At 56.6% G+C, this 22983-nt stretch overlaps 2 protein-coding genes across 3 annotated transcripts in view; both read right to left on the reverse strand.

The window, feature by feature from the left end:
• Positions 1-1847: 1847 nt before the first annotated feature.
• SLC26A6 (solute carrier family 26 member 6) lies at positions 1848-6911 on the reverse strand. Its single transcript, XM_054280691.1, has 19 exons — positions 6781-6911; positions 6342-6481; positions 6136-6246; positions 5694-5866; positions 5451-5615; positions 5171-5323; positions 4910-4992; positions 4670-4817; positions 4449-4562; positions 4266-4343; positions 4040-4135; positions 3811-3917; positions 3653-3722; positions 3408-3500; positions 3193-3297; positions 2522-2689; positions 2344-2398; positions 1974-2095; positions 1848-1895 (listed from the first exon to the last, which is right to left on the reverse strand). The coding sequence occupies exons 1-19, from the start codon at positions 6906-6908 to the stop codon at positions 1872-1874; spliced, it is 2133 nt and encodes a 710-aa protein (XP_054136666.1). The 5' UTR covers positions 6909-6911; the 3' UTR covers positions 1848-1871.
• A 3616-nt stretch (positions 6912-10527) lies between these two features.
• The window catches only part of CELSR3 (cadherin EGF LAG seven-pass G-type receptor 3), a 30326-nt gene continuing 17870 nt past the window's right edge, over positions 10528-22983 (reverse strand). The window contains exons 17-35 of one of the 2 annotated variants that reach the window (XM_054280690.1): positions 22463-22557; positions 21528-21737; positions 20904-21087; positions 20297-20446; positions 19793-19973; positions 19345-19512; positions 18816-18942; positions 18421-18627; positions 18153-18327; positions 17537-17649; positions 17160-17239; positions 16383-16509; positions 15651-15764; positions 15376-15512; positions 15184-15290; positions 14385-14558; positions 14038-14238; positions 12789-13866; positions 10528-12098 (exon numbers count right to left, since the gene is read on the reverse strand). In XM_054280690.1, coding sequence (XP_054136665.1) covers positions 12071-12098; positions 12789-13866; positions 14038-14238; positions 14385-14558; positions 15184-15290; positions 15376-15512; positions 15651-15764; positions 16383-16509; positions 17160-17239; positions 17537-17649; positions 18153-18327; positions 18421-18627; positions 18816-18942; positions 19345-19512; positions 19793-19973; positions 20297-20446; positions 20904-21087; positions 21528-21737; positions 22463-22557 — 3656 coding nt within the window. In that variant the 3' untranslated portion in view covers positions 10528-12070. Of the gene's footprint in view, positions 12099-12788; positions 13867-14037; positions 14239-14384; positions 14559-15183; positions 15291-15375; positions 15513-15650; positions 15765-16382; positions 16510-17159; positions 17650-18152; positions 18328-18420; positions 18628-18815; positions 18943-19344; positions 19513-19792; positions 19974-20296; positions 20447-20903; positions 21088-21527; positions 21738-22462; positions 22558-22983 lie in introns of those variants that run through there. The other variant, XR_008483240.1, reaches the window with a different exon arrangement.

Here is a 22983-nt window from a genome sequence, read left to right on the forward strand (position 1 = left end):
GAAAGATTAGAGAATCCCAAGAAAAACATGACCAAAACTCCTGAAAAATATGGGCAACTGACCTGTTGAAACCTTCAGGAAATCAGCAGCCAATGATTTAGACAGACAATTAAAGTAACTTGCAGGTAATTTGCACCTTCTGCTCCTTTTTCACCTGTCAACATCACAGGGTGAATTGTGACCATGGAATCACGATTTTTTGGATTATATTTTAGCTTTAGGAGAGAAGTACAGCAGCTGAAGTACCTATTACTGATGTGATACCCAAGAGCACAGATTTGACACATTTCATTCAAGTCCAGTTACAAATATTAATACTAAGAGGACAGGATTGCTCTTTTGCATTGCACTCTTGTTTTACAGCCTGCTCTGATCCTGGTGAAACTTTTATGATTAGCTTCTCCCTAAAAAGGAGGAAGTCAAATTAAATTTCCCTCCCTATTGGTGGAGGTTTCACATTTCGTTTGTTGAGCCTAAAAATGGAACTGAAACTAGCGGGAATGACTGTATTTTAAGTGCTATGTCCTTGAAGACCATCTCAGTTTGATAAAAGCCTACAAAGAATATTCTGGTTCCTCCAAGACCAGATGCATGCCATTTAGTCAAACTTTCTTGTAATAAACCCCAGTTACACAAGATAGTCACAAATAGCAGAAACATTTATTTCACCATTTAGGGAACCAACCTTCTCACCCTCTTTTGGGGTGAGCATTATCTGGTAGCTGAAGTAATAAACTTGAGAACATAAATCTCCCTACTTCTGAGAAGCTGCTGACACAGGAACCACCCAAGCTCTGTGACTTCCTCCTTTACATTCACTAGTTGAGCTTAGAAGCCTAAAGTTGACTGGGTCAATCAAAGACTAATGCTAACCTAGCCAGAGGTCCATAAAAAGTCCAAAAATAATCTGAGTTCTTCTTAGATAATGAGAAATGGAACCAGAACTACCAATCTGGTTACTTGCAACATACCCCTAAAACTTATTCCCTTCTATTCTTCCTTAATGCATAGCCACGGGTACAACCAGGAAAAGATGAAAGTTACTGATGTCAGCAAGGGAAGGATCATAAAGAACTATTCCTATTAATCATCATACAGGCAGGAACTCTATAATTAAAGACACAGAAACAGAAAAAAATATTGAACAAATGCTAGATATTGAAATTGTGGAACTAGCCTTACCCCTGCCCCCCAAAATCCCGTATCAGCCTTCTCTTGGCTGCAAGCACTTTCCCCTTTGGTGTAGGTATGATTGCAGCCAGCAGGTGCTGGTGGCTCCCCAGGCAGGCAGGGAGGGTGCTGTGACCCTTCTGAGGGTGGGGATCCCTGCCCATACTGCTACCCAGAGCAGGTGATGGCGAGAAGTGGCAGAAAAGAGCCAGAGGGAGGGTGCTGGGACCCCACAGACAGGGAGGCCATTCCCAGCAGTACCGGGGTGGAGCGGGATGGTCTGGCCCAAAAATACCATTATTGAGGAAAGGGCATTGAAACCAAGCCTGGGGAACACCACAGAGCTTTATTCATGATGCCAGCCTGCTGCTGGGAGCAGGAACCCTTTGGCCCCTCCATCACCCCCAAACCACGTCCTGGCCTGGTGGGGCAGGCCGGGCTGGGCAGTGTGGGAGCAGCAGGCAGCCCCTCAGTGTGACAGCCAGCTCTTCGGTGTGACAGCCAGCAGCAGCTCCATCCTGCAGCTCCATCCCCATCACAGCAGGGCTCATGAACAGGGCAGAGCCCCAGCACTGAGAGTCCAGAGGAGCTGGTGGGGATCAGGGCATCTGGGCCCTAGGGTGGGTGACTTGGTGCCATCAGGGTGGCAAAGCCTTCCTTGCCCACCCGTCTCATGGGGGAGATGTCTTCCTCTTGAGGGGCTACATTCTGGTGCTGTGGTCCACCTGAGGGAGCAGAGAGGGAGGGGTTGGTGTGGCTGCCCTCTCCATCGCCATGCTGGGACAGCAAGGCTGGGTGCTCACCGAGGCCTGGTGCCGCTCCCTGCTGATGTGCGCCACGGCATCATGCACAGAGGGGAAGAAGGAGTGCTTGGTGATGGCTGAACTGAAGAAGTTGCCCCGCTCCAGCTGGGCCAGGACAGATACTGTGTGGAGGGATAAGCATCTAAAGTGATGGCACCCAGCTGAGCCCCCGTCACCCAGGGCAGCCTCCTCCCGCCTCCTGTGTTGTGGGGGACACCAGGGTCATCACCATGGGACAACCTGCAGGACCCATCCTCTGAGGAAACCCTGTGGGTGGGAGCACCATGGGGGGACCCCCCAGGCTATCAGCTGTGTGCCAAAGGGGTGGCCATGCCCAGCCAGGGCTCATGACTCTGCAGATCCCTCTCACCCGAGCAGCTGGCAACGAAGACGTCCACTTCTATCTCATGGAAATCCCTGAAGATCTGCAAATGGAAACAAACATTTTACCCAGGAAGAGGAATGGGCAGCAGCCATCGGGGCTCCCCACAGGGCCTCAGAGACACCATCAGTGAGGCTGCTGTCCTGCCTGCTCCCCAGCCCCTTACATTCTTCAGGATCTTGATGGCAACGGTGTCCACGAAGTTGATGGGGCTGAAATCCAAGATGACAGCGTGGAAGTTGGGCTTGGGCAGCCCTAGGCTCTGCAGGGTGGGCTCTGAGGGTGCACCGCTCTCTTCTGAACTCAGCTCAATCACTGACACACCTGGACCGTCCTCTGCATGCTGGGGAAGGGAAGGAGACCCAGTGTCAGCAGCACCCTGGTCATGGCAGTGGTCCCCCGGGCTCACCTTGGTGAGGCTCTTTGGCTGCATGAGGGCACAGGCAGTGGGTGGCCCCAGGAGTGGGTGCCCCTTTCACATCTTCACCGACTTTTGGGCTCCTTTCAGATGTATCAAAATCCACCCCTCTCCCCAGCACCACTCTGTAGAGCCAGGCTCATTATCTGGCACCAGGCCAGCCTTTGCCCTTGCTCTTAATTCTGATTAACTTGCAAAAGGTTAATGACATGGCAGCTCCAACACATAATCATTAACAGCCCAGCTTTCCTACCAGCCTTGGGGGGTGTGACTCAGTTCAGTCCCAGTGCCTTTCTCACTCATTGGCCCTAAACTGAACTGGGAACCATGTGGGCCACCAGGCCACACCAGTGCACTGACAGAAGTGTCAGAGCTGGGGAAGGAAGAGGTGCAGGATGTCACTGGAGGAGTGGAGGCACCTTTTTCCTCTTTGCCTTTTCCTTCTCCAGTTTCTTCTGCTGTTTCTTCAGCTTCTTGAGGGCCTTCTTCTTCTTCTCAATCAGGCGGTCCACATCAATGCCGCTCTGCAAAGCAGTGTGGCCCTGTGTCCCCAGCTGCCCCAACGCCACCCTGCTGCTGGCAGGCAGGCAGGCAGGAGACAGAGGAAGCACTCTCAGGCTGGAGGCTCTCCTACCTTTTTCTTCAGGGCCTCGGCGTACAGCTCCACATTGGCAAAATAGATGGTGGAGGAAGAGCGGAAGATCTTCACGCCAGGGACCTCCTGTGCCTGGGGGCAGATGGGGAGGGTGCTACCCCAGGGATGGAGCCACCTGTTCCCCTCCCCTTCCCCCCACCAAAATGCCCCTAGCCCCTTTTTCCAGTGAGCTTTGAGCTGCCCCCCAGTGCAGGCAGCTCTTCCCCCACCGCTTGTGCTGTTACCATCTCGTATTCCACCACATCCCGGTAGATGTCGGTGTCGGAGATGCGCCCCAGGATGGAGTAGTGGGGGCTGCAGGGAGAAGAGCAAGGGGCTGAGGTCAGCACAGGCTCCTCCTGCCCTTGGGACGTGGCACAGGCCCCAGCCCCGGGGTACTCACAGCTGGGTACGGAAGATGACTGTGAGCAGCCCAAATGCCACCGAGGCCGCCAGGCCGATGTCCAGGTTCAGCAGGAGGGTGGCTATGAATGTCACAACCCAGACCATCTGGAGAGGGGACACAGTCAGCTGCAGCACAGCCTCTCCACTGGCACTCACAAGCCTCAGGGAGGGTGGAGAAATCCTCTCCAGGAACAAGAGCTCAGCCCCAGGGCTGGCCAGCACCTTACCAGGTCCACCTTGTTGGACTTCCAGAGAGTGCATAAGTCCTTGAACTGCTTGAACATGCCCTTGAGGTTGGCAATGATGATGGCAGCTAAGATGGCCTAGGAGAGAAATTTCTGCAGCTGTGAGGAAGCTGAGGGCAAATCTCTTTCCCGTCCCCTACCATATCACCATTGCATGGGACAGGCACAGGTGAGGGATGTGACAATGGGGCTGTGGGACTAGATGTACCTTGGGCAGGTCCCTGAAGAGCTCTCCAATCTTCAGAATGGTCACCAGGATGACCAGGGATGCGATGACACCAGCTACCTGTGCAGAAGGAGAGCAGGAGGCAAGGGGTGAGCCCCCACTGCTAGCTGTGCTGCCTGCCCCTGGTTCAGCCCCAGAGAGGGGGGCAGCACTGCCCAGACCCACCTGGCTGTTGCCCCCTGTGCTCTCCTGTACCAGGCTCCTTGACATGGAGCAGCTGATGGCAAAACACTGGAAGAATCCTCCTAAGAAGTTGCAGAGACCCAGTGCAATCAGCTCCTGCAGGGACAGAGCAGTGGCAGGGCAGCACCATGCTTTCATCTGCCTGCACGAAGGCCAAGATTAGCTTTCACCCAGGGTGGGGGCCCTGTGCCTCAGAGCATCACCTGGTTGCTGTCCACTTTGTAGCCATGTTTCAGGGCAAAGATTTTGCCCAGGGAGATGCAGATGGCATAGCCTACCACAGCAATGGCAAAGGCATTGCCTGCCACCTGCCCAAAGTAGCTCATGTTAGGGACCACAGGTGGCTTCAACCTACATTCAAGAGAGAGATGGGGCTCAAACAGGGGTGCTGTGGGCAGCATGGTGCCCTGGCACAGCCCCCTGCACCCTCAGGCCCCGCTCACCCGCTGGGGATGTTGCCCACCACGGAGATGCCAAACTTTTCTTTCAGGTTGACCCCATAGGAGATGCCAGTGGAAACGATGATCTGGGGGAGAATGACTGGAGTGAGGCAGGGTCTTCCTGCACAGGGACTGTGGTGGAGGAACACATGCCCTGGAGCTGCCAAGGAACCCAATCCCACCACTCCCCACCCTGAAGGGGACAGGGATACAGCAGGGATTCCTGGCTGTGTCCCCACAGGAGGCTGGGGCAGCTCTGGGTACCGTGATAAGCTCGATGGGGATGGGCATGGGCAATTTGGCAGCAAACTTGTGGTTGAGCTCCTTCACAATCAAGATGGCCACTATGGCAATGATAGCAGTCACCAGGGTGCCCACATTGGTGCCTGGCAGCTTCTTGCAGAGATCGATGATGGTCTAGAGAACACAGGAGGAGGGAATGTGCTCAGGAAAGCAGATGCCTCCCCAGCAGGTTTTTGGAGGCCTCTATGTGCCCCACAGGTGAGCACCAGGGGTCCCTGCGTGCCAGCAAGCCGCCACTCACCACAAACAGTGAGAGTGGCCCTGAGGGCTCGCCTTGGGAGATTCCAAAAACATTTTTCAGCTGGGAGACGAGGACGTGCACAGAGGCAGCGGTGGTGTAGCCACGCACCAGTGGGTCTGAGAGGTAGGTCACCACAAATCCAAACTGCAGGAGGCCCAGGGCCACCTGGAAGAACAGATGGCAGAAATTACCCACAGGTTACGGTCTCCTGCTCTCTGCTAGACTAGGTTGGGACCACCTTACCTGGAAGATACCCGTCAGGACAGTGATGGTGGCCACCAGCTCCACCCTGGCAGCATCGCGCCGTTCCTCATCGATCGTTGTATTGCTGCCATTGACAGACATCATGAAGTCCTCACTGGGCATCAGGGACTCTGTCAAGCTCCCAATCATGACAGAGATTACAGCAAAGGGACCTGAGAACAGGTAGAGTATGGGCAGGGAGCCCAAGGTGGGCACCAGGATCTCTCTGAGAGGATCTCTTAAGGGGTCAGCTCCTCTCTCCTTAGGCCAGGCTCAAAGCACACACACTGTACTTTGGCTCTGGCTTGGCCACCCCCCTTCTTGGTGGAGCAAAGTAAAGGCAGGAAGGGTTCCCCCAGCTGCTGATGTGGTAATGCAGTGCCATGGACATCCTTGCTCCCTGCCCACCATTGCTGTGCAAGCACATGGTCCCTCAGCTCACCCACGGAGTTGTGCCTTGACGTTCCAAAGAAGAAGTAGAGGAAGACGGGGTAGAAGGAGGAGTAGAGCCCCGTGACCGGCGGCAGCCCGGCCAGCAGAGCATAGGCAAGCCCTAAAGGTGGAGAAGGGAGACATGTCACCAACGGCCAACCCCTGAGCACCCCAGCTGTGGGGGGCCCCTGGCAGCCTGGGCATGGCACCACTCACCCTGGGGCAGGTGCATGATGCCCACACTGAAGCCCGAGACAATGTCCCCCAGGAGCCAGTCCTTGATGGGGTAGCGGGGCAGCCAGCGCAGGAAGGGCAGGAAGCGGAACAGCAGGGACTTGGCAGCAGAGCCTGAGCACCTGGTGGGGAGGCAGCAGGAGCTGAACTAGAGCACAACTGCAGGGGGCTTGGGGACATCAGTGAGGGTGGATGAGGCCCCATGGGAAGCAATGTGGGACCATCAGCTCCATCCACTGGAGGATGGTGTCCCTCCAGGCAGGAGGACAGAGTGGGCACATGGGTGTCTGGGCATAGGGAAATGAACCCCCAGGTCTGCAGCTCCCTGTGGTGGTGAGGCTGGGGTGCAGAATGGGGCAAGGTGGGGCTCACACTGTGTGGGGCAAGGTCCAGGCACATCCCACTGGCCACATGGTCTTACCTGGTCTTGTGGAGATAGCCACGCAGAGAGGGCCTGGGGGGAGGTTTCCTGTGAGCCACCTCCTCGAGTTCAGCCTCACTCAGCACCTTGTGGGGCCCTCGGTGGCTCAGGGCCATCTCTGCTGCCATGCCCACCTGGCTCTCCGGAATGCCAGTCCACTGCAAGGACACAAGGGACAGCTCAGCCGCATTCCCACTCTCAGGGGCATCCCACTCACCCTGAGGCCCCTCCTCCAGCTCCCCTCGCCCACGGAACCGTCCCACCTGCCGACCAGGTGGGCAGGAATGGCCCTGAGGATAGGCACCAGCTGAGTTTTGGGAGTCCTGAAGCAGCAGCACTGCCTCACAATGGAGAGCAGTAGGCAGTCAGCAGGGAAGGCTTTGGCAATCAGTGCTGCCCACTCCTGACCCAGAGCAGCCCCATCCACCCCACTGAAACGCACAGGGGGGGACTGCCAGCACAGCTACCTCAGGGGCTCCCTCTCCACCTGCCCACGCAGGACCCACCTCAGTGCCAACACCTTCCCCTCCGTGAACTGCAGCAAGGCAGGGCAGTGGGCCAGCACAGCTGCTGGGCAGGGCCCCATCCATCCCACAGGCCCATCTGCAGACTTTGTCCCTTTACACATGAGGGAAGCAGGAATGTGAAACCCGGCAAATGTCACGGCTCACCATCCCTCCAACAGTGCCCTCCCTGGACCCCTGCAGTGCAGAGCAGGATGAGCCTGTGAGCAGAGGGGCAGGGCTGAGCTGAGGTCTCACCCTTCCCAGGGCTGGGATGGTGGGTCTGAGGAACCCCTGTACAAATCTACAGCTTGTTCTTGCTCAGGGCTCACTCTGAGGGCTGCACCATCATTCCAGGCCCACCCAGCTGGTGGCCTGATCAGTCTTAAGGTGCTCATCCACTTGCAGCTGGACCCACAATCCCCTCCCTGAGTGCTGGGGCTGTGCCAGCCTGAGCCCCTGTGTTACCCCCAGCCCTCCTACCTGCTGTGCTCAGCTTGGTCAGGAGCCACCAGGTGTGTACTCAGCTTCCTCCTATTTATTAAAGCCAGCCAGTGATCTTTGAGACGTTGTTCCTTGCCTCCTGCCCTTCCTCCTACCCTGCCAGGAAGCCACCCTGCTTCCCAGCCCCATGGATGCACAGCACCCACTATGCCCCCCTTGGTGCCCTGGTGTGCTGGGTTCCCCAGCTGTGGCAGACCCAGCACTGGTACCACTGTGCCCAGAGCCATCCCATTCTGGGGACTGTCCACCACAGTCCCAGCTCCTGGTCTCCAGCTACATCCAGGATGCTGCCGTGCCTGACCACCCATGTCACGAGCAAGGCAGGGGGCTTCTTACCCCTGGGCACGACCTGGTGCCAACCTCCTGCCAAGAGCTGCCTCCCCGGAGCACTGCTGTGCCCCCATGGCTCCCATGGATGTCTGCTCCCCAACCCATGGCCTGGAGCAGGAGCTGTGACCAGGACAAGGAGGGTTACCCAGAGCCTCTGGCCATGGCATCCAGGGTACTTTCCCCAGACCCTTGCTTACCTGCTGGAACAAGGTGTGCTGTGCTCTGTGGACTACCCTGGTCTCACACAATTTGCACAGACCCAGCTGTTATCTTGTTCCAAAGGTCCCCCGCGGGCGCTATAGTCCCACTGAACCCATCACACCTCCCTGGGCTCTATCACAATGTAGAATTGGCTGCAGGGAATTTCTGAGTCACGTTTGGCCCAGGCCCATGGGGACACGGCTGCGGAAATCCAGGCTCAGATTTCTGACTGGTAGCAAGGTGTGATGTGAAGGCAGTGGGCAGGGCCAGCCATTAGAGAATCCTGGGTCCCCTGCCTGGTGGGATGGGGATGAGAAGCAGCAGGAGCAGTGACATCCAGGACCACAATCTCTGGAGTTGGAGCAACTTGTCTCCATCCCTGGTGCCTTGTGGGGGCAGCCTGTGGCCACCTTGGCTCTCTCTCTCTGTGGTGAGCACAGGCCAAGTCCCACAGCTTTCAGTGAGGCTGAGCCTCTTCCCTCAAGCCATCCCTGGCCCTCCCTGTCCACCCTCCTGCTCATCAGTGATCAGGTAAAGGCATGTCCAACACAGGCACCCACACATGACTGCTGCTTCCTCGTTTATCTACTCCCCATCATTTATTCACTCCCCCAGCACATGAGAGGCTATCACAGGGCTCCTGCTCCCAAGCAGATAACACCCCATGCCATTTATTGCCTCTTTATCAGTGCTCCCTGTCCCCTTCCATGCCATTCCTTCCCTCACTCCAGCCTCCAGTGCCCCACGTGCACCCCAGGCTGGTCACTCTGCCTGTGCCCCCCTCTCCATTCCAGCCCCTCAATGGCTCTCCCTGGCCCTCACCCCCCAGCCAGCCTCTGGCAGGGCAGCAGGGCAGGACCACAGCTCCTGGCACTGCCAGCACAGCTCCTGGAGGCTGCCCTCCACTCCCTCCCAGCGGCTCAGATGACAGCCCCTAGGGGACAAAGGGATGACAATTGATGGTGACCCTTGCTCAGGGCGCTGTGGATCAATGCTGCCCTTTGCTCACCTGTTATTTCCTCTTCAGCAGGAGGGGAGGACACAGGGCACCAGGATCATGTTCAGCCTTCTCTCCCCACACTTCCTTCTCCTTGCTTGACCCTGCTGAGGTCACGCAGCCTTTGAAAAATGGATCTTCTTCCCTTAGCCTGGTCAGGCTGGGGTGCTGGCAGCTGCCAGGCACGAGCCCCACAGCTCACCACAGCCACAGTGGCACTGCAGCCTTGCCAGCCAGGCCTGGAGCCACTGCACAGCACCACAGCCAACCCCCCCTCTGGGTGAACAGCCTGTACACAGCCCAGTTCAACCACCTCACCTCAAGTCCCCATCCCAGTGTCACCTTGCCTCGGCACAGTGACTCCCAGGCAGCTCAGGAACTGTCTGTGAGCTCCTGCCCAAGCCCCCTGCCAAGAGCAGCTCGAGCCCAGGTGCTGCATCCACAGCCCCAGTCATGAATCCCCAGCAGAGGGAGAGACAGCACAGAGGCCAGCACCACTTTATAGACTTTTATTTCCAAATCTGGCGCTTCCATGATACACTTTTACACAGCCAAAAGGGGGTGTGGGCATCTCCCCCCTCCCTGCCCACAGAGTCAGGGGACAGAGAGAGGAAACAAAACCCAAGCAAATCCCCCAAAGGAAAAAATCCAAACTCAAGGAGGATGCTCCCCAGAGCCCAGGTCACAGCACTACAATCAGGGACCAAGCTGCAGGCTGGTCTGCAAGAAGCAGATTTCTGCTTCTTGACTAGCCCAGCTCCGCGGGGATGGCCACCAGCCCACAGGGATGGCCACCATCTCTGCTGCTCTCTTCTTTTTGGCACTTGACACTTGCTCTCCATTTGGCAGCAGCATAAAGAGCCCTGTGCCCAACTTGGCAGAAACATGGGCCCTACAGTGCAGCAGGGACAGGATCCCAGGACTCTGGAGAGAAACTTGTAAACGAGCTTGTTTCCAAAGGCAAAGATGGGCAGCGTGGAGGTGCCTGGCTGTCCCAGCAGGTGGGGCCAGCAGGCTTTCCCTCTGCACACTGGTCCCAAATGGCATGTAAACATGTCAGCAGGCCTTTCTCTCCTCATCCCTGGGAGCAGGATGACAGTGAGCCTGCCTCATCAGGGCTGTGCTGGGGACCCAGGGCACCCCCAGTCACCAGCCCTTGTGTTCCCTCCATACTCTCCCTACTGACTCGGGGAGGCAGCCCAGAGGCCCAGAGGCATGAGGACAGCAGCATGGGTCCTCTCCTGTAAACATGTCAGGCTGGGCTACAGTAAGATGCCACGGCAGTGTGGTAGTAAGGCAGTAAAGAGCACATGGTCATGCAGCCCTGAGAGCACCTGGCAGGTGAAAAAGGGAACATGCTGGCCCTGCTGTGCCTTTTTCACCTGGGGGGTGAAAAAGGGAACATGCTGAGCCCAATGTCCCGGCCTGAGGCTGAGGTAGGCACAGAGTGCCATCTCACAGCACAGTCAGGGGTCAGGCCCCAGGCTGAGCAGAGAAACCATCTGGGTAGCCTGAATTTCCAGAGGGGGCAAAGTGCTGCTTATCTCGATCTCCCAAAATTCAGGCCACTCTGAGCTGTGGTCCTTTGCTACTCAGGGGAGAGCAGGTGTACACAGACCCCCCAGGGAACCAGCTAGATACAACTTCTGTGGGCAATGCTGGACCCTAAAGCTGGAGCCACATCATGCTCCTGTGGATGTTAGTCCTCTGCAGAGTGAGGACTGGCTCTGGGAAAAGCCAAGCCTGCTCCTCAGCAGGTCAAGGGTCATCCAGCTCCTTTACCAGACCCACAAACCAACAGAGGTTTGTTCTGTAACATGCAGGTTAAAGAGCACAACACCCAGTGGGTAAAAGCCCGGTGCTCACTTGCTGAGCTGAGGAAACCAGCAGTGATGAGGGTGGGACCACCCTGGGACAGGACAGGACTGCACAGCAGAGCTTGGCTCCTCCCCAGCAGGTTCCCAGTGCTGAATTTGCTGCCCCACTCACCCGTGCTCTCGCTGGCACAGCCCCAGCTCACAGACAGCCCCAAGGGTGGTGCCATGGCAGGGCAGAGGGAGGCCTGGCTGCAGGGGCTCAGGGACACCAGGCAGGCAGAGACAGAGTTTGGAGCTGCAGTGGGAGGGCAGGGTGGGCAGCAGGGCCCCTGCAGGGGGAATGGGACAAAGCATTGCCAGCAAAGCCTTAAGGACTGCCTGGCACTGTCTCTCCAGTCCACTGGGATTGTGGTTCTCATAGCCCCAGGGAAACTGGCAAGGGGCTGTTGGTGAAACAAATGCTCCAGGTCTTGGGAACAGACCATCCGTAAAAATAACCATAGAAATTTCTCTTCTCTCTGATTACAAAGATACAAAAGGATAGAAAACCCTCCCTGCCCCCACATCCTAGGCTCCATTTCTGTCCCCCTGCCACTGCCCACCCTTCACACACACACAGGCACACCCCACACACAAACAGCTCGCAGAGAAAGACCTTGGCTCCAGGGGGTTGGAGATGCCACCCGTGTCCAGTACTACCTGTCACACCAGGCAGGTGATGGAGGGCATGGTGGCAGTGAGAGCCTGGAGGCTCCTGGCAGTGGGTGGTGTGGGCTGCTGGCCCCTGAGCCCACAGGGCAGGGGAAAGCAGGGTTGGTTTTGGGCCTCTGACAACCATCAGTTCTGGCCCCTGCTCCATGGGGATACCAAACCTCAGCTGGCAGTGCCTGGTGAAGAGCCCTGCTTCTTCCATCTCTGTTGTCATCCACCTCGGCCCCTCAGGAATGGCCATCGTTTCTCATTATTCTTCTCAGAGGAAAGAAAAACAGTGTCAAGCCATGGCATCTCTCCTGGGCTCCAGCACCCTTTCCCCACTATGCCAGATGGGGACAGGGCAGAAAACCTCTCCTGTGTCAGGGCAGGAACAACTACTCTCTGAGTCCCTGAGATAAGGGAAGAGGGAAGGAGGGAAGGGGTGGGGTGGGAGCAGTACCAACAGGGAGCAGAGCTAGAGGGAAAAAGTGACATGCTAAAACAGGGTGCCTGGGGAGAAATGTGGCTGGGGAAGGCAGGGCTTCCCTAAGACCTGGGCTCCCTCCTCTCCAGCCAGCCTGGCCCTTGCATACATCTATGGGACTTAGAGCCAGCACTGACCAAGGGATCAGCCAGGAGGCCAGCCTAGCTGCACAGAGCATCCTCCCCGAGTACCCACAGGCCACAAGCAAGGGCCATCATCTCTTGGGCAGAGAGGACACTCACATACACAGAGGCTTCTGCTTGTGCTGCTCAACAAGCATCTGGAGCTGTCTCACCTGAGGCTTCTCCCTGCCCAGTCACTATTCAGGACCAGGAGACACCTGCCACTCACCCAGGGAGCTCACCCTTACACTGCCCTCTCCCTCCAAAGTAAACACCTTTGGGAAGAAGCCAAGCAGGTGGACAATGCACAAGATCAGCTGAACAAGACCTGGCTGAGGAAGGAAGGAAACCACTTACTCTGAGTCTGGAGACAGCTCTGAGATGCTGTGGGAGGTGGCAGAATGAGGTGTTGAGGGACACACTGCAGAGGGTGTCGAGGTCTGCATGGCAGAGGGGGTGGCGGTGGTCTGGGGGCCTGAAGGTGTGCTGGAAGATTGCACCGAGGACAGCACGGAGGAGTTAAAAGAAGCAAGGATGGAAGAAAGGATATCTAACTGTTCAGTGGAAGGATGTCTGCTGGGAATGGCCTCCAGGTTCTCCCTAGAATGCTGTCTCCTCGACAGCGGTTCCAGGCTCTCCCTGGACAGCTGCCTCCGAGACAGACTGCCCAGGTTGTCCTGCGAGGGCTGCCTGCTAGGCACTGTGTCCAGAGGCTCTCTGGAATTGGATCTTCTGGACAAAAAGTCCAGCTGCTCCCTTGAAGCTTGTCTAGCTGATGCTAGCAGATCCCTTGAAGGCTGTTTTCTAGAAAGCAAATCCAATTGCTCTCGAGAAGTATCCCGACTTGGCAACATGTCTATTTGGTCTCTGGACACTTGCCTACTTGGCAATGTGTTTAGCCACTCTCTAGAGACTTCTCTTACTGGCCCACAGTCTAGCTGCTCTCTTGACCCAAATCTGCAGGGTAAAGTGTCAAGGCAGTCTCTGGAGCCCTGCCTCCGGGGCAGCGTGCTCCCATGATCTCTCTGACTGGGCCTAGCAGCGAGTAGATCCAAGTTCTCCCTGGATGCATGTCTGCTTGGGATACTTTCCAGGTGTTCAGTAGATCCATGCCTGCTGGGAATAGTGTCCAGCTCCTCTCTGGACCCATGCCGACTGGGCACGGCTTCCAGGCACTCTCCTGAGTTGTGCCTGCTCAGCTGCTCCCGGGACATCTGTCTCCTCATCAGCATGTCAAGCTGCTCCCGGGACGAGTATCGGCTGGCTGGCTGGGACAGACTGCCAGCCCCAGAGTAGATCCTGCCATAGGACGCAGCGGGGACAGCCCTGTGACCCAGCGTGGACGTCTTGTACCACGTCAGCTCGTTGGTCATCCTGCCAACGGATGGCAAGCCCTGGAGAGTTGGGGGGTACTGGAGGCGGTTCTTCAAAATCCCTGCACCAGACAAAAGATAAGTCAAATATTTGCACAACAGCAAGAAGAGCAGGAAAACCAGGGAGACGCCTCCCCAAGGGCATGGCCACACAGATCTGATTCTGAGCTTTCAGTGTCATGTCAGCCTGAGACAGGCAAGGCCACCCTTGCCCGCTTGCTCCAGATTTTTACCTTTTCTCTGCCGCTGGGTCTGGGTGAGGGAGTTCTCATCCCCACTGGTCAAAGCCAGGTCTGGCTGATTATTGTTGGCTGCATCCTTATTGATGTCAAATCCCAGCTTCCGCTCGGATCCCCACTTCTGCAGGGAGCAGGGGTGAACCTCGCACTCGCCCAGCGCTGGCCAATACGACATGAGGTCATTGCCATCCACATCTGGTGAAGGACACAGCAAATCAGGCCCCAGAGAAGAGGGAGGGAATATTTCCATGAGCAGCAATTGAGCCATCACAAGACATGCACGGCCTGACCCCCCTAGGGAGTTGAGCTCATTCTTTTCCCTGCCAGAGCCCCAGCCTTGCCTTTGGGGGTGGTGTTGGCAGGGTTGGTGAGGAGGCGCTCGCTGTGCGCTGCCCGCTTGAGCTGGCGCTGGAAGCGGCCCCGCAGGCGAACGTTCTCCTCGCTCTCCGAGGATGGGATGGAGAGGCTGCGCTCCTCATCCAGAGACAGGTCACTGTCCGAGTCCGAGTCCTGGTCTGGAGGAACATGGTGTGTTGGGGAGACATTTGGAATGAAGGTGGGAGAGGTTCCTGCTGAGAGCAGCAGGAAGGCAGAACCACCCCAGGCTGACCACACTCATGAGTTGCCCCTGCCCTTTGCTGCCCCTCCCTCAGCAGCAGCCTGTGCCAGCTCCCTCAGCCCTATCACCAGGTACCTGTGAGAAGAGCCCAGGTCCATCTCACTGCACCTTCCTGTAAGGCAGCTGCAAACAGCACTAAGATCCTCTCTGCCTCCTCTTCCAGGCTGAGTAAACCCACATTCCTTACCCTTTGCTTCCCTATCCCACACCCCAGCCCCAGCTGGTCTAGCTCCAGTGAGTCAAATGTCTGCGCTGTACTGCAGAGCCCAGTGTCCCCAGAGATCCCACAGTAGCCCATGTCCCCTCTGTTGCCTCCCCCATTTCTACTCCCTTGGGGACTGGCTATGCCCTTTGCCATCTGTCCAGGAGGAGGCTGTGCTAAATGACACAATGGCTGCCTTTCCCGCCATCTCCCACGTATTTGGAAGTTGCAGCTGAACATGGGGTACAAGATGTAACCACACACCCAGAGCCTGCACCAGGAAGAACTCCCCCAGCTCAAGAACAGGGCTGAGCCTTACCTCCCCCAGCATCACGGTGGAACATTGCCATGTCGATGTCCGTGGGGCCGGCGTGAGCCAACAGGCTGTGATCCAGGGCTGAGCCCTGACGTGCTGCCACGTTGTCTCTGAAACAGAGGAGGCTCAAACTGTCACAGTGGCAGGAGCCTGTGGCTCTGCCCAGGCACTGCTGGCCCCCTGGCTGCTCCCTACCTGAGGTAAGCCCTCTGGCTGGAGTGGGTGCGGGCAGAGCGCACGCTGCTCACCGAGGACACTGTGGAGGCCCCCAGGGTGATGCGGATGAGCCCGCTCTCCTCAAACAGTGCTGTGTTGTTGTAGGCATTGGGGCCCTGAGGAGAAGGGAGAGGGCACATGCCCTGTTAAGGAGCTGCCACAGCAGCCCAGGGAAAGTGGGGATATCCCTGTCAGCTCCTGTCCCAGACATGCAGCCTGAGCCCAGCCCCCTGGGCTCCTCTGCTCTCACCCACCTGGGTGCTCCTCGTGGCCTCCTCGCTCTGCCCCTTCTTGCTGAGGCAGGCCAGCTGCCATGCCTCCCTCACCTCCTCGTTCAGCACACAGAACAGGACCAGCACTGCCAGGCCCTGTGGGGAGAGATGCCATGAGAGACAGCCTCTCACTGCCAGCTCACTGCTTGCCCACAGTGCCAGCAGCGGGCTTCAACCGGGCCACCAGACTGGGATGCACCAAAAACCCCAAATACCAATGAGAGCTAACACCCATAGTAGCCATGGATGAGGGAGGAACAGGTGGGGTGTCCATCTGTCTGGCAGTGGCCCAGAAGCAAAATGGCAGGGTCCCCTGCAGCAACATCAGCCCCAGTGGTGGGAGAAGGTTGGCAGGGTGCTGCCATGGATCATATTTTGAGTGTCCAACACCTCCATGACATTCCCCTACTCTGCCCTCTCAGGACACGGAGGCACCTTCCCTCCAGATGGCACTTGCCATCCCTTGGATGTTACCTCTGAACCAAATGCCTTGCAGCCACCTCCTGCTCCGTGTGGCTGCTCACCACAGGCACAGCAGTAAGGAGTGGCAGGAGTCCCTCAGTGCCACAAAGGTGGTAGCAGAAGGGACAAGGAGCTCAGTGAGATGTTGGGAGCTCAGCACACGGCACCCATTCTCCACAGATAGCCGTGGGGACCACAGGGATGCTCCACTGGGCTGACCCTTGCCCTCCCCAGCAGAGGCTGGGCAGTTACCTGGAGGCTGCAGAGGACAGTGTAGAAGTAGTGGAAAGCCAGGACACTGTTGTTGACAGCCAAGAGGCCAAAGAGCCAGGTAGTGCTAATAACTAGAAGCAGAACAAAGGAGCTCCGTAACGTCATGCTGGAGAGAGAGAGACAGACAGACAGACAGGGACATAGACACACACCCAGAGGTTAGTGCGAACTGTTAACCTACAGGCTAGTGCTCCCTGAGATCCAGAGGGGAAAGCTCCTGCAGAGACCTCCCTGCTGTGCCCAGCACTGCAGGCACATCCCTGCACAGTGGCCCAGCTTCCCCTGACTGCCAGGCCTTCCCTTCTGGATCACACATGGCAAACACAGGGGCCAAAATGACACAGGTCATTTTAAGCCACAGAGAGCTCAGCCATGCTCCAGGGCTGGCTCAGAGGGAGTGGGGAAAGTTCTCAGGAGGCATGTAGGAGAGGTAGAAACAGGTGCTCATAGCTGACAAGGGCTGAGTGCTGAACCCAAGCAGACACAAGAGGTGGCTGTGAGGGCAGGTGGTGAAAGGGGACCAGCTGGGAGGTGAGTGTGAACATAGTAGGGACATAGGAACTAGAAAGGATAAAGTTTAGGAAGGGTTAATGTGGCTGGCAGGTGTGGGAGAGGAGAGAGGAGAGTGGCTGCAAGGCTGACACTGATGCACAGAAGGGCCCTTTGATGGTAGAAGGAGGAGGAGGATGGTCACTGAAAATGCTAAAATCCACTAGCTGCCAGAGCTCTGCTGGGAGTTTGGCCACTAATACTCACAGAACCGATTTCTTCTTGGTCTCCTTTTGGCCTGGGGAACAGGACATCTTGGCCACAAGCAGGAACATGACCCCATTCATCTGAAAGTGTTGGCACTGATTAGAAGCTGTGCCAAGGGCTGGCTCTGACCTGACCTCCCCACTGCAGACTCCAGGCTTGCCAGGCCCTGCAAACATCCCCTCCTTTCCCTTCATGCCCGAGCTGTGGCCTCCCCCAGGTTTGGCTAGAGTTGAGGAGGGACAAAAAGAGGGCCTCTAACTGAGGGAGAGGGACACAGAGAATGGGACAGGCAGTGGGCAGCCAAGGAGGGGTGAGTGCCCATGGTGCAGAGAAGGGAGGCAGGAGAGGGTTGTGGGTGAAACAGGACAGGGTTTTACCACAATGACGACAGTAATGGGGCCTGCAAAGCTCCAGACCAGCTTATCATGAATGGAAATCCAGCAGAAGTCGGGGTTCCCGTAGCCCTCAGGATCCAGGCCAACGGCCAGCCCTGCAGGAGGAAGGGAGAGGTCAGGTCCACACCCAGCAGCCTTGGACTTGTCCAAACCATGTCAATCCCATGCCAGCATTATCAGCAGAGAAGGAGCTTTCTCCCTGCTCCTTGCCATGTGCATAGGCTTCCCCACCACAGGGGGAGGGAGTCAGGACTGTGAGACTCAACAACAGGGACTTTATTTCCTTTTCTTCAGATGTCCCTGACATAGCCCAGTCCAGGAGGCATTCACTGCCAGCAACAGGTCACCCAAGTATGCAGGCTTGGGAAACCAAGAGACTTTAACTAGAAGACCTGAGAAGACGTGCTGACAAATTATTTCTCCTCAGAAGGCAAGACGACAGCCCTTGATACATGGTCCCTGACCACCACAGCACTGCTTGCTGCCAGCACTGCTGACCATGGCAAGCCCTAGATGAGCTGGGCAGCACCAGGTGGTCAGGGACTGCTGAGAAGCAGCAGGGCTGGTTGGGCATGGCTGCAGCACCAGCAGCTCCTACCAGTGATGATGGCAGGCACGCCCCAGCCAATGGCGTAGTAGAAGCGCATGGCCCCGAAGTTGACATTGCGTGCTTCCGTCTGCATGCGGTAGATGTGGAGGCCCTGGACGAAGAGCCAGGCGAAGGTGGAGAGGAAGAAGCAGTGGAGGAGGATGGCAATCACAGTGCAGAGAAACTGGGGAGACAAGAGCGACTTAAAGATGGTCCCACTGTGCCAAGGCTAATGGCATCGTCCACACCTCACCCCCAGTGTGTTCAGCCCACAGACCTGGTTCTCAGTGCGGTTGATACCCAGGAGAAAGAGCAGCTCAGAGAAGAAGAGAGTGACAGATATGTTGGAGTGGATGCCACGTGTGTTGGACTTGAGGCCTTTGAGGCAGGTCAGAAAGGAGAAGGTCAGCAGCAGAGACACCAAGGAGAGAGACACCAAGGAATAGGTGACAATTGCCAATGTCTCCAGATCACCCTCCAGTTGCTGCAGCAACAGAGAACCAAAGGCAAAGAGCAGCGTTAGGGGCAAACACAGGAAGCTTGCAGAACTCTCAAACTGGGTTTGTGTCCCACACGGAATTTTTTGCCTGTGCCCAGGACATTTTCTGCCTGTTCTGAGACCCAGCTGCTAGCAGTCCCCACCATCACCACAGTCCCACAGGCTGAGGTTACCTCTCGGTGTGAGCTGTCCATCAAAACCCCAAAGGTGCCAAACTGGGAGCACTGGCAGTGGACGTGGGTGGTGTTTCGGTACACGAGCTCGCAGTCCCTGGCTGTCCAGAAGCCAGAGGGGTTGGTCCTGCAGCCACCAAAAAGCAGAGTGCACTTAGGAGAGAAGACACACAAATGTGTGTGGGGGCAGGAGCCACAGAGAAGAGGGGTGACTGACAAGACTCTTCTGCCAGCAGATACAACTGCTCTGCTAAAGTGGAAATATGGGAGCCAGAGTGTGGATGTGACACTGAGGGAAATGGGTCAGTGGTGGACTTGGCAGTGCTGGGTTAATGGCTGGACTCAATGATCTTAAAGGTCTTTTCCAAACTAAATGATTTTGACCCTGCTGTGCCCTCCCAAAAGAAACAAATCCCATGGGAGAGGATGGAACCCCCTCCATCCCAGTGCTGCTCAGGGAAACTTGGGGTACGAGGAGGTGTGTGGGGAAAGCAGCTCAAGGAGAGTGGCCCAGTCATGCTCAACTCACAGGTTGGAGTGGTTCCACTGGACACAGAGAGGTTTGCTCCTGTTTGCTGTCTCCAGCAGGTAAAATTCCAGCACAAGAGGGGTGTCCAGGGGTCCTTGCAGGAAGGTGTGATTGCTGAACACAGACACACTCACAATGGGGGAGTTCATCACAGGATTCTTGGGGAGCCTGCAAGGAGCAACAGAGCTCTACCATCACTATCACTGTGTGGCAGCTACAGACCCCCAGAGACTTCTCAGGTGTCCTTGCTCTGACATCTCAGAAGGAATTGCTCAGAATACAACATGGGGCTGGGAAACGTGGCACAGAGCAGCATCAAGGCTGGGAATCAAACCCTCATCATTGCAGACAGACTTGGCAAGTGCCAGAGGGAAAAGAACAGAGTCCAGCCAGCCCCTGTGCCCTGGTGCTTGTGGGGGCACAGGGGAGGAAGGGGAGGAGGATGTACCTGACGCTGCGGCGATCCACCTGGTAGCGCGCAGGCAGCAGCCCCCCGAGGGTGCGGTACATGATGAGGATCACCACGGTGAGGGTGGGCTCGGGCTCTGGCAGCGCCTGTCTCGGCGAGGAGTTCTCCACAGTGTAGTTCCCTTCAGCCCCAGCCAGCGTGGGCACTGCTGTGGGCACAGCTGGGGCACACAGAGGGGTGGTGAGAACACACACACACACACACACACACACACACACACACACACACATATATAACCAGCACATGCTGCTCTGAAGACAATTTGCAAGACCATCAGGAGCCTTTGGGATGTGGTGAACACGTGTAAAGTCCAGGATCTCAAGGCTGGCTCTCAGACCTCTGACAGAGACATGTCTCAGTAGGGTATATGCAAACTAAATGGCTTTTAAAGGTCACTCCAACCCAAACCTTCTTATGATTCTACATCTTTCTTGCCAACTGTACCCACCCATGTTGTTCCTTGAGTGATGCTCTCGTGCTCACCTTCAGCTTTTGGAGGGCTCAGCACGGACAGTGGCAGCACCACGTGTGTGTGGGGGTCCCAGGCGGGCTGGCCCCTGAAAAGGCTGCTGTGGTAGCGGGGATAGCGCCGGCGGATGTGGGAGTGGTTCTCCATGCGGTCGATGCTCAGCACTGCGGAGGAGCAAGGCAGTGAAAGTCAGCTCAAGGATGGACACCTGGAGAGCAACTGTGCCCCAGAGCATCCCAGGATTCAAGTCTGTGGCCAAGGGAGTTGGGGCTATGACCTCTATTTGGGCATGACACTAAATCTCAGTACCCACAGTGCTCCTTCCCAGCCCAGATACTTGCTCTGCCTCAGGACAGACTACTCCTGTCACCAAGACCAGCTGCATTTTCACTAGAGACTGGAAAGTAACTGTGAGCAGGCAGCACACTCTGAGCTCTGCTAGCTCTTGGAGGTCAGCTAGTACAGGCAGGGATGGGACCAGGACATCTCTCACAAATGCCTCCCCATGTTAGAGAGAGCCATCAAGGACATTACCAGCACACTCCCTGGGGTGCAGTGAGATGAGAAGGGAACAAGCTGTGATGGAGGAGTGTCCCTGCACCCCAGGCAGCTCCTACTCACTGATGTTGGGGGTGACGACACCGACGGGGTTGAGGTAGGTGAGTTTCATGTTGCTGGCCAGCGTGCCCGAGTAGTCATGCAGCTGCTCCATGAGGCTGGCGCTGCCGTGCTCCCCGTGGGGCAGCATGGCCCAGTGCTCCCGGTTCTCGGGGGCCAGCACAGAGCTGCCTGCAAGCAGCAGGTTCTGAATGGGAGAGACACGAGGACAGAGGGTGAACGTGGCCTTTGGGCCTCTCCTGACCACCCCCAGACTGCAGCACTGTGCTCTCTGCACAAGGACTCTGGGAAGAGAGAGACTTCATACTATAATGGGCTCCACCCTCAATTCTCACCAACCAGTGCCCTGCAGAGATACCTTTCCTGCACCCTTGCCATGAGGGACCTGCCAGCAGCAGTAAGACCTCCCCTTGCCTTCCCAGGCTGAGCCAACCCAGCTCTCTCCCTCTCCTCAACCACTCTTTGCTCCAGCCCTGACCTTGCAGGCCTTGCTTCCCACACTGCTGGTGCGAACCAAGAGCCCAGAGCTCCTCACGGGGTCCCACCACACCCTCAATCCCCTCAGAAAGACAGGGTGGCTGCTCAGAGCAGCAGCACAGAAGGCCCTGTGGTGTGGGCAGCACTGACCTCGTTGAAGTGTGCGTCCTGCGTGGCGGTGAGGCCAAAGCCGCGCTGGCGGCTCTCGAAGGCCATGAGGCGGGACAGCAGGCGGAAGGCGATGTGCACGTCGTTGCCAAAGTAGTGCTCCATGTGGTCGGTCACGGCCCGCAGGCGGTGCGCCAGCTTCTTGGCTTCAATCGTGTTGAGCTCAGTCTTGTTCCTCTCCAAGCCCTCCAGCTGTCAGAGGGGAGAAAACAATGCAGCAGGTTCCTCACCAGGGATGCTGCAGGCCCTGCTGGACACAGAGACTATTTCTGAAGCCACAGCAGAAGCCATGGACAGTGGTGGTCTCTAGCACAGGGAGAACATCTGGCAGAAAATCAGCCTCCAGCAACACACCAGGGTCTGCACTGGCCTGGCTAACCCAGTGCAGTTAGTGCAATAACACAACAGAGGCCAAGGAGATGAAAGGGCAGAGCAAGGCCCTGGCAATACTCCCCTGGAAACTCTCCTGGCTTCAGTTTCAATTCAGCCTAGATGACATGATGGCATTCAGCCTAGATGACATGTAAGTGCTAAATACACTTGCCTGGATATTTCAAAGGGATTTGTCCCTGACAAAATTGAGGGGCTACAGAGGTCTCATGGAGTAGACATCCCATCAGCTTCAAACCACTCAGCCCTGCTCAGGATTATTTATTTTCCCCTCAAATACTCTGGCAGGACAAAGTAATTTCTGAGGGGGACACAGATTAAATGAAGCCATATGAACTTAAGCTCAGACCACTGCTCCCACAGAAGGGATTTGGGGGAAGGAGGTGAGAAAGAAAGGGACTGAGCACTGTGGCAAGGCCCTGTCATACCCCAGGCACCCCTGGAGAGCTGAGTGCTTTGAATTGTGGCTGTGAGCCCTTGTTCAGAGGGCTCCTGCTCTGTCAGGGCTGCAGAGCTGAGAGGATTACCAGCACGGACAGCTCCTTGAAGGCAGGTGAAGTGCAGTTGAAGAGATCTGGCTCCAGCCAGCCCTTCTCCTCATCACAGTGTCTGATGGCTGCACCTAAAACAAGGAGGAAGGGCTTGTTGGAAATTCAGCACAGGAGACATGGCTGATCCTCTGCACCAGCTAATCCCAAAGAGTGGCACTGACAAGCAATGGGAAGGGCCTGTAACACCCCAGGGCCATCATCCTGCTCTGCACCAGTGCAAACCATTCTGCTCTTCATTTGTGAAACCTCAGCAAGGTGCCATCACACAGGATTGCAAAAAGGATGGACTTGGCAGGACCCAGGCTGGAAAAGCCCAAGGGGACACGACTGTGTCCTTAGGCACATCTGACCCCAAGTTATGAAAGCCCAAGCAGCTCTAGGCATCCCCCAGCTGACAGCCTGCAATGCCTGCTGAGGTCCTGCTCTCTCTACAGGGCAAAGCCACCCCAGGAGCACAACAGCCCTGCTGCTGGGCTGGAAAACCAGCCCCTGAGATG

The sequence above is a fragment of the Melozone crissalis genome, unplaced genomic scaffold (assembly GCF_028551555.1).
Source record: "Melozone crissalis strain CALT ecotype California unplaced genomic scaffold, PUWL_Pcris_2 ptg000029l_1, whole genome shotgun sequence".
Lineage (NCBI taxonomy): Eukaryota > Metazoa > Chordata > Aves > Passeriformes > Passerellidae > Melozone > Melozone crissalis.

Excerpts from the sequence above, each read along its gene's own strand:
- SLC26A6 (XM_054280691.1), bottom strand. The coding sequence starts at position 6,908 with ATGGCAGCAGAGATGGCCCTGAGCCACCGAGGGCCCCACAAGGTGCTG. Across the intron at positions 5,867-6,135 it reads GTCAAGGCACAACTCCGTGG|GTCCCTTTGCTGTAATCTCT; the intron begins GTGAGCTGAGGG and ends ACCTGTTCTCAG. Across the intron at positions 3,918-4,039 it reads AGTCCAACAAGGTGGACCTG|ATGGTCTGGGTTGTGACATT; the intron begins GTAAGGTGCTGG and ends TCCCCTCTCCAG.